Here is a 9,318-nt window from a genome sequence, read left to right as displayed (position 1 = left end):
GAGAGGAGCGGTTCTGCTCTCCGATTGGTCCAAACGGCGGAGAGGAGCGGTTCTGCTCTCCGATTGGTCCAGACGGTGTGGTTCTGCTTTTTGACTAAAATAAATCCTGCCCACAGATTCTTTCCCACCATAAACTAAATAATTGCCCCCAAATTTAAATCCTGTTCTTAAAATAAAATTCTGACCTGATTCTTCTCTCATTCAAATTTCCGTGTCCATGACAACATGCTCTTAACTGAAGTGAGTGTTCCAGAAAGAGAAGAAGAAGAAGAGTGGCTGCGTCCTTCCTCTCCTCACTGACTATTGATCGGATTGATCAGCGGCTTTGATCCGCTGATGGCTCCTCTGGCTGTCTGCTGACCTCCAGCATGAAGTTTCCTCTTCTCCGTCTGCGTCATTTTGATCTCAGGCAGCAAACAGGGTGACCGTATCCGAGTCCAGACAAACCAAACGCTGAGGACCTGGAGTCAAAGAATATCCACAGTAAAACTCAGACCAGCTGAAACACGCAGCTTCAAGGGGAAGAGCTGCAGCATCACAGCTTCCAGCAGTCCTTAGGGATCACGCTAAATTAGCTGGCTAGCCGTTAGCTTTTTGCTGCTAGCGCCTTCAATCAGAAGCAAAGTATTTGATTTAAGGAAACACCGCAGACATCAGGTTTAATTTACTAATCATGAAAATAATGCTTTTTAAATCCTGAACTTTTAGTTTCTGGGGGAGCTAGAAAGTGATTTCTGGATGTATGAAATGACTTCCAGAGGAAGAAAAAGCGCTTTAGTTACACCATCATGTTGAAGGTTTGAGTCTGCCGCTGCCCGAGTTCAGAAAGTGGCTCTTCAGGCTCTGGCTTGATGAAGTCAGTGTGTTTCCCTGCAGCCGCCGGCCCTGCAGGGTTCTGACTATCCTTCTTACCCATCAATCCCCACAGACATAAAGACGTATATGATGTCTACGGCAGTGTTTTTCAACCACTGTTGATCGTCAGGTGTGCCGTGGAAATGATCCAATTTCCCCCACGGTACCGTATTTTCCGGACTATAAGCTGCTACTTTTTTCCTAAGCTTTGAACCATGCGGATTGTAGCCCGGTGCATCTTTTCTGTGGATTTTTCTTCAACCACCAGGGGGCTCTCTAGCAGGAAGTGAATCATTAGAAGTCAAAATTGTAAATCAAAAGAAGAACGTGCTAATTTTCATTTAGAACAACCACATGCTAGCAGCAAACGGAGAAATGTTTTCAAACTCATATTATGCAGCTTCTAAGTTGAGGGCTGTTTATCTGGCTCTACATATATACAGATATTGACGTTTTGTACATGCAACTCTTCATATTGTAACAGTGAATATGAAGTGAAATGTTTCCCAAATATTATTGCTTCTTTCAGAATAAGAACTATTTTCTGTATTCCGGCTAAAAGATGCTTGTGGATTAGTTTGTAAAACACTTTGAAGTTTTTTACAACTTCTTTAAATTTAAGATTTAAGATTGTTTTTATCAGTAAAATGTAATGTTCCCCCCCCAGACCAAAAACACACATCCATATTTGCCCTGAACCCCCCTATCTGGGTTAAATGGTTCGTTCCTGCTTTTAGCGTTTTTAGCGCTTCACCGTGACGCTGTTAGCAGCAGACAGTGGAAGATATGAACGACTGGCTGTTACTATGCTGCTAAGAAAAGTTATAAAATCAGGTTTTCAAAAACAAAATAGAGAGAGAGAGAAAAGGACAAGAGTGTTGATTTATAACCCAGTTTTTCTCCAAGAGGTGAATAGACTGTGAGATTATCAACCATTTAGCATAGTTAGCTTAGCTACAGACTGTTTGCCTCCTTTTCACTAGCATTTAATAAATGAAGGAAAGAAATGACCAACATATTCATATACTGAACTTGTCCCTTGTCCCTTTTACCACTTAACAACAGATGAGTCAGTCAGCAGCAGCTCTAACCCACGTCCCTCCTGACCTGTTCTCTCCTGGGTGAAATTAAAGCTGCAGTATGAAACTTTTATAAATAAAAAAAATCACACATTTGTTAAAACTGTCATTATGTTGTGACAGTACGGTATGAGAGGCAATCTGTGAAAAATCTATTTCCTCTGCCTTCTCCCAGGGTTCTCTAGAAACAACCAGTCAGAGGCAGGAGAGGTTTAGTGCTGTCAATCACAATCTCATGTGGTGCTGCTCATCCTTCCTCCCCCTTGCTCTGTGCTATGCTGTAGCTAGCATAGCCTGTTGTGAATGCTCAGTTTAGTTAGCATAGCTACCAGTGATGGCAGATAAACGGTTTCCTGTAATGATAAGTTGTTTCTCCACCATTAGCACATTTAGCAGTGAGTGAATGAGGATGATTGACAGCACTAAGACCCTCCTCCTGGTTCTGATTGGCTGTTTTGGTCAGAACGGTGCATCACTTTAACCAGTAATTCAGGGACCAGATGGAGGAGATTTATTGTTTTCAGATTATCTGCCTCATAACAAACTGCTACCTGGTGACAGCTGTAACAAATATGGAGAAAACATATTTATTAAAGTTACACTGCAGCTTGAATAAAATGCAGCTAGAGCATTTTTAGAAGTCTGGATTGATTCATGTGTATTTTGCATGTTGCTCATGGAGACATTCAGGATCTAAAGCTAATAGAAAACATTAAACAACCTTCTTGCATCCTGGATGTGGACTGTAGGATGATAAATTTACTACAGGTGAATATTGTGCTAGTATTAGTATTGGACAAGGCAGATGAAGCCTTTATAATTGTTATGCATTTTATGGGTCAAATAGACTCAAAATTTTTTAACATGAGCTGTGCGGGGGGCCCAATCTAATTTTTTGTCAGGGGGCCCAAGATTCCTGGCGGCGCCCCTGCCAGTGGGTGACCAGCTAACACGTGCTAGTTGTTAGAATATTTAATGCTAGCATTAGTGAGTAGCCTCCTTCTCATTTTCCAATGCCAGCATGTCATTGATCATTACTCAGATCAGTAGCTAGCTTGAGAATGGGCATAGTCTCCTGCTACTAGGAAGTAGCCACTGCTGGATGGACAGTAGCCTTAAGTTTGCCGCTGATTCTGCACCATAAACAGCAAGAAACATGAGCTTCACTATTTAAAAGTTTTGCTGCATTTTTCTCTTTATGTGTAGAAAGTTCTCAGATTTTCTGTTATATTTAAGTAAAATGATAAATTTTCACTTGCAAAATATGCTTCTATTGCATATTAACATCAGAAGTTATTGAACTGACTGACTATGCGGGTCCTTTTGGACCTGCTCAGGTATCCAGGGTGTGGTGGAGGCGTACCAGGCCTGCCTACCCAAGCTGCAGCTCTACGGCCCCACCAACATCGCCCCCATCATCCAGAAGGTTGCCAAGTCTGCCTCGCAGGAGGTCCACACCAAAGAGGCCATGGTGAGACGCTGCCTTCAGGAACCTCCGGTTCCCTCCGACCCGATCTGAACTGACCTGAACTTCCTGCTCCAGCAATACTTCATTCTGCTGATCCTGACTGACGGCGTCATCACCGACATGGCCGACACCAGGGAAGCCATCGTCCAGGCCTCCCATCTTCCAATGTCCATCATTATCGTCGGGATCGGGAACGCTGACTTCGGTGACATGCAGATGCTGGATGGGGATGACGGGATCCTGCGGTCGCCCAAAGGAGAACCCGTCCTCCGGGACATCGTCCAGTTTGTCCCCTTTCGCAATTTCAAACATGTGAGTTTCAGAAAACCAGAGGATATTCATAAAAACTCTTTCTGAGACTCATTATGCCTTTTCTATGTCCTTATTGCTCAGTTCCAGACATGTTACAGCACATCTGGAACTGAAGAAGTTTTGTTCCCAGAAAACTGATTAGCCTTAAAATAGGGTCACGAGTTCATATCAAACAACATTTTGTTTCTCCTTGTGTCCTCTCCAGGCCTCTCCAGCTGCTCTGGCGAAGAGCGTCTTAGCAGAAGTGCCCAACCAGGTGGTTGACTACTACAACAGCAAGGGCATCAAGCCCAAAGTGCCCAGTGAATACCAGTCTTCCAGGCCGTTTGGCCCCTGAACTTCAGCACCACAGCAAACCAACCTCACAAAATGTTGACTGTCTTGTGTTTTTTGTCAAAGCGGATGCTAAAGATGATGCACGCAGTATTTACCCATGAGGCATTGGGGTCATCTATCCTTAAACCAGTTGGCCTTCACAGTCTTATCCTGAGGGACCAAGTGTAGGAACCCCTTGGTTCCTGCTTTTGCTGCTGCTAGCTTAGTACTTTTAATGATGTCATCAACTGAAACATTTGCTGCCTTTCATATCAAATAATAATTCCCAATGGTAACCCCCTTAAGCTACACTCGTCTTCCTCTCTGGATGAAGGTGGAGATGCTTTTCAGGTCTCGTCGTTGATCAGAGAGCTGCTGTTCTCCTGGTAACTGCTGAAGATCATAAGACCTGTAGGTCCAAAGTCCATCTGGTTCACCCTAGATACGCGTCTGAAAGGTCCAGTCAACATTGATCATTTATTTGTTGAGCAGAAACCTCAGTGCATTGAGAGGTTTTGACAGAACCAAGAACATAGTTGAACAAAGAATAGGCAGTTGAACCTTCTGAAGGAGCAGTTTGGTTTCCGTCCTGGCCAGGAAACACTGGACCAGCTCTACACCCTCTGCATGGAGCTCAAGGGATTATGGGAGTTTGCCCAACTGGCCCACATTTGTTTCGTTGACCTGGACAAGGCTTTCAACTGTGTCCCTCATGGGCACCCGTAGGGGTGGAGTACAAAATCCAGGGTCCTTTATTAGGGATTCTCCATACAGGCATCACTGACACTAAGCCAGACCTGTTTTTGGTGCATGTTGGATTCCGGTGGCTGCCATTTATCACCAGTCCTGTTCATGAAGGGCTTGACATGTGGGAGGCAACGTCGCTCCCTCTCCATTTATTTCCTGTGGAACTTGCACAATGAGGCAACAATCACTCGCACTCGTCCAGAGAAATTTGTGCATTGGAAACAAGTGGACATGTACGCCTGGGCTTTTTGCTACTGTTGCTGTCATATTCCTCACATCGAGCCCAGAACTTGTATAGTCAGGATTTATAGGCGTAGCCGAGTGCCGGGAAGGTCTGGTTTGTTGATCGGTGGATTTTGTTCCTTGTTTTATACGAATGATGTGGTTCTGCTGGCTCTTTCTGGCCTGAAGCTCCAGAATGCACAGGGACGGTTCACAGCCAAGTGTGAGGAGGCTGGAAGTCTGAGACAATGGTTGGGCCAGTCTGGCCTCACCAGGTTGGAGGGACGTTCCTCCCTCAAGTGGAGGAGTTCATCCATCTTGTAGTCTTGTTCATTAGTAAAGGGAGGATGGATAAGGAGATTGAAATCAGTGCAGCTGCTGCTGCAATGCGGACAATGCATGGGTCCACTGCGGTGAGGAGAGCCGAGTCGAAAAGCAAGACTTTCAGTTTACCGGTTGGTCTACGGTCCAACCCTGACTCTGGAGAAATCCTGCCTTTTTTACTTAGAAGTCATCACAACCACAATGACCACAAAGTCAAACACATCCTCAGAGTTTTGTTGGTTCTGTTCGGTATGCCGGTCCGGTGGAAGCTGATGGCAGAAGCTGTGAAAGGTCAGCGGTTTCAGAAATGACATGTTGGGTACTTGTAGCGTCTTGTCTGATGGATTTGACCAGAATCAGAACTGGACATTTTGATCAGTGGACTTTCAGAGGACATCCCTGCAGGATCGTTGGATGGTTGAGCTGTTTCTAAGGTCAGGAGGCCATGACACCATCCACTTCCTTTGAGCCAGCTGGGCATGCCACTTGTACAGGAAGTTATTGACCACCAGGTGTCAAGCTCCACTACAATGGGTATGATGTCACTATGTTGGTCCTGAAACTGTGGAAAACGACCTCTGTGGCATCTTCACATGAATCTATGTAGGACCATAGATTCATTCATACAGGCTTCGCCAGCTGAGAAAGTCTTTGCAGTCACCAACTGGTAGAACCTCCTGCTCCCTTTAGAGGTTCACAGGTGTCTCCATCTCACCTGCTTCATCAGATTCTCCTTCCTGGTTTCTCCAAATTCAACCTTCACCTCGCTAGATCACTGCCTGTTGCTGGTTGACCTCCTCCACCTTCAGGACTTGAACTCCTTCAAAAGAAGGAGCTCAGAGCAGATCCCTGATGGATCCCACCCGAACCTCTGTGGCACTACCTCACACCTCACCACAGTGTCTCTGTCCTCACTTCCTCATCCAGGACCTCAGTTCTTTCTCTCTGGATCCACAAGGTCAGAGCAAAACCTTTGGAGCTTCTCTGTGGTTCTTCAGATCTTTAACACCAAACATCTCATTTCCAGGGACCTTCAATCACCCTGTAATTTGGACAGTGTAGCTGGATTAGCTCAGGAAGTTCTCATCATCCTTTGGAGATTCTGCAAGTGACTCATCAGGTCAACGGGCTCCATGAGGTCCGTCAGCTTGGTGACTGTTGCTTTTTGGACCAAACCAGTCCAAGTACTCCAGAAGTTGTAGGATAAACACACCGTTTGCATCTGACTCTTCACACTCTGATACGACTTGAGTCGCAAGATCGATTATTCATGCCAGAGTAAGTATCGGTCTTAGTTGGACTTGGAGATTCACTCACAGGGAAATGCTAGCGATCTGCGAAGCCCTGCTATCTTTACATCATCTGATCTGATGTGTTTTGGTCTTTAACTTTCATACCTCAGGACTATTTTGGTTGGAACGTCATGAGTACGATAGGAAGTGTAAAACAGTAGCTACACAAATACCAACTAAAACCTTTTACTATCAGAACCCATAGCATGCTTCTGCATGTCTGGAGCTCAGAAAAGGGTGAAACTGTGACCTTTCCTGACCTTTCCTGGTGTTTACGTTGGCAAGACTTCTGGTTCAAACTCTGGTCTGAATAATTGATCTTACCAGTCCAGTGGTCTGTAGACTGGCCGTCCAGTCAGAGACTTTCTGACAGGAAAAATCAGATCAGAATTTGAAAAGGTGGATGCAAGCAGTGTGTTTTGGCTGTCGTCCTGTAGCAGGAACATTTTGGAGGAAACATCATGAGGTTTCTGTCCTGCTGCCCCAGTTCAGGGTCAGACTTGAGTCGTGTGTAAAAATGCTAAGTGCAGCACCTTGAGCATCCGCTGTGCATGCATGGCCGACGACGGCTGAGAGCAGAAGAAAAGCACACAAACACAACGTGACCAATGCAAGCGCCGCCTCCCTGCAGACAGCATGCCGAGCAGGGAGGCAGTCGATGAAGCAATGTGTGAACCCCTCCCAACTCTCCCTGCTGTTTTTAAGACTGTGTTGATGTTTTGCTAAACTTTCGTAAAGTTCGTAAATTACAAAGAGCTGCCTTCAGAGACGTTTGCTTCCTCAACTGTTCCCCTTTTCTAAAACACTGAGGCAGATGCATGGCGTGTCGTCCTGCATGCAGATGTCCAAGCAGGACCTGCTGGTCTCTGCGGTTCCTTTTCTTGCTAGTGAGTAAATATGAGGTAATAACGATGTTCACACTGACGAGCCTCCAGCATGTTCATGAAACCATGTGAGCAGATTTAAAAGCACAAACTCTCTGGAGAAACCTTCTGTTGGACTTCATTCATTTCTGTCTCTGTGCTCCACCAGGTCCGTTTAGACCAGAACCCGACCAGAACCCCTCACTGTAAAGTACCTTGAGAAATAATAAGAGCTGGTTATACAAGAACAGCCTTTAAAGCCGAAAAATGATCAAATGTTAGAAGCCATGCATGTCATCCAGATGGATCAGAACCAGAGGTACATTCACCGTCCAGCGCTGGTCCACTGAGCTCCTGATGGACGGAACCAGGAGAGGCAAAGAGCTCAGCTTTTATTCTTCTCAGCTCTCTAAAGGGTCTAACCAGTTCTGGACAGTCCTGGTTCTGGAGGTCCAGAGTCCTGCAGCTCTTAACGTCTCTCTGGTCCAACAGCTGAATCTCCTCCTCAGTCCAGTCAGGTTCTGCTAACGACCTCATGATGTGACTCAGGTGTGTTGAAGYRGAGACACACCTAACAGCTGCAGGAGGCCCTGCAGGCCTGGAGCTGCTCAATCCTGGTCTAATCAGTTTCAGTCTGGTTCTGATCCATCTGGATGACATGCATGGCTTCTAATCAGTCACACATAAACATGGTTATGTAAGCTGCAGCGTGTAAGCAGACAGAAGAGGCTGAAACAGAATCCATAACACTTCTGTCTGTCCTCATGTCTGTTTGACTGAAACGAGTTCAGATTCGGGTAGTTGGGACATTTTTTGTCTCCAAAACCTTCCCACATTTATTTACATCATCACTTCATGGAAATTGACTCTTTGCAGCCACTAAGCCAGGAGTTCACAAACTTTTCAACCTGTAACCCCCAACAGGTGACCTGGTGACTCCATTACATTATTTATCTGTATTTATGTATATTTAATGGATTTGTTTTTCAAAAATGAGATTTTTATCATTTGATTTCATCATTTAAAACAGGGCTGTCAAACTAAGTTTCCTTTCTAATGTCTAGAGGGCCACAGAAAAAACTAAGGTGGGCCGAGTTTGGCCCCTGGGCCTCTAGTTGAACACATCATTTAATAGTTAAAACCCTCAGTTTGGAAATCGCTGATCTGAGCTAAACCTGGACAGGAAGTCCTGCTGTTTTTCATTGTGCTTCTTTTTCTGATTTACAGTCTGTAAAAAGTATTCACCCCTTGGATGTTTTCCTCACAGCCTGCAGGAAAAACTGGAAACAAGTTGGGTTTTTTTACTAATTATTTAATAAAAATGTAAAGTCTGCAGTCAGTGTCTCAGAGCTGTTGCCTTGGTTACTCACCTGCGTGACGCTCATCTCACCTGGAGTCCGACCAAAGGTCCAGATGAGGCTCCAGGTCCACTAACACAACATTCTTTGCTTTGATGAGACAAAATTGTACTTGTTGGTAATCTTTGGGAAACCAAAGGGAAAAAAACTGCACATCACCACAAACTCACCCCCTCCACTGTGAAGCATGGTGGTGGCAGTGTCATGCTCTGGGAATGCTTCCCAGGAGCAAACCCTGAAGTCCTGGAGGATAATCTGAGTCAGACAGTAAAGATTCATGTTCCTGCTAAAATTGCTCAGAAACCAGGAGAATGTGCCCAAGTGGCCTAGTCAAAGCCCATATATCATTCTGAGSTGATTTCCAWGGGAGGATGKAAGAAGCCCCCAAATGTGTCCAGATGTCGTCCCACAGATTCCATATTTTTGCAAATGCTTGTTAAAAATGACTTTGACCATAACTTCATGCAGAAAAGCAATAAGAGG

General features: G+C 45.1%; 1 protein-coding gene across 1 annotated transcript in view; it reads left to right on the top strand.

Moving 5' to 3' along the window:
• LOC103477503 (copine-4-like) overlaps positions 1-8,812 on the top strand; it is a 27,101-nt gene extending 18,289 nt beyond the window's left edge. The window contains exons 11-13 of the mRNA XM_017309310.1: positions 3,243-3,405; positions 3,478-3,714; positions 3,920-8,812. Of these exons, the coding sequence (XP_017164799.1) occupies positions 3,243-3,405; positions 3,478-3,714; positions 3,920-4,051 (532 nt within the window). The 3' untranslated portion in view covers positions 4,052-8,812. The remainder of the gene's footprint in view (positions 1-3,242; positions 3,406-3,477; positions 3,715-3,919) is intronic.
• The last annotated feature ends 506 nt before the right edge of the window (positions 8,813-9,318 follow it).

The sequence above is a fragment of the Poecilia reticulata genome, linkage group LG16, assembly GCF_000633615.1.
Source record: "Poecilia reticulata strain Guanapo linkage group LG16, Guppy_female_1.0+MT, whole genome shotgun sequence".
Taxonomy (NCBI): domain Eukaryota; kingdom Metazoa; phylum Chordata; class Actinopteri; order Cyprinodontiformes; family Poeciliidae; genus Poecilia; species Poecilia reticulata.
This window is presented reverse-complemented; position numbering and strand designations above follow the sequence as displayed.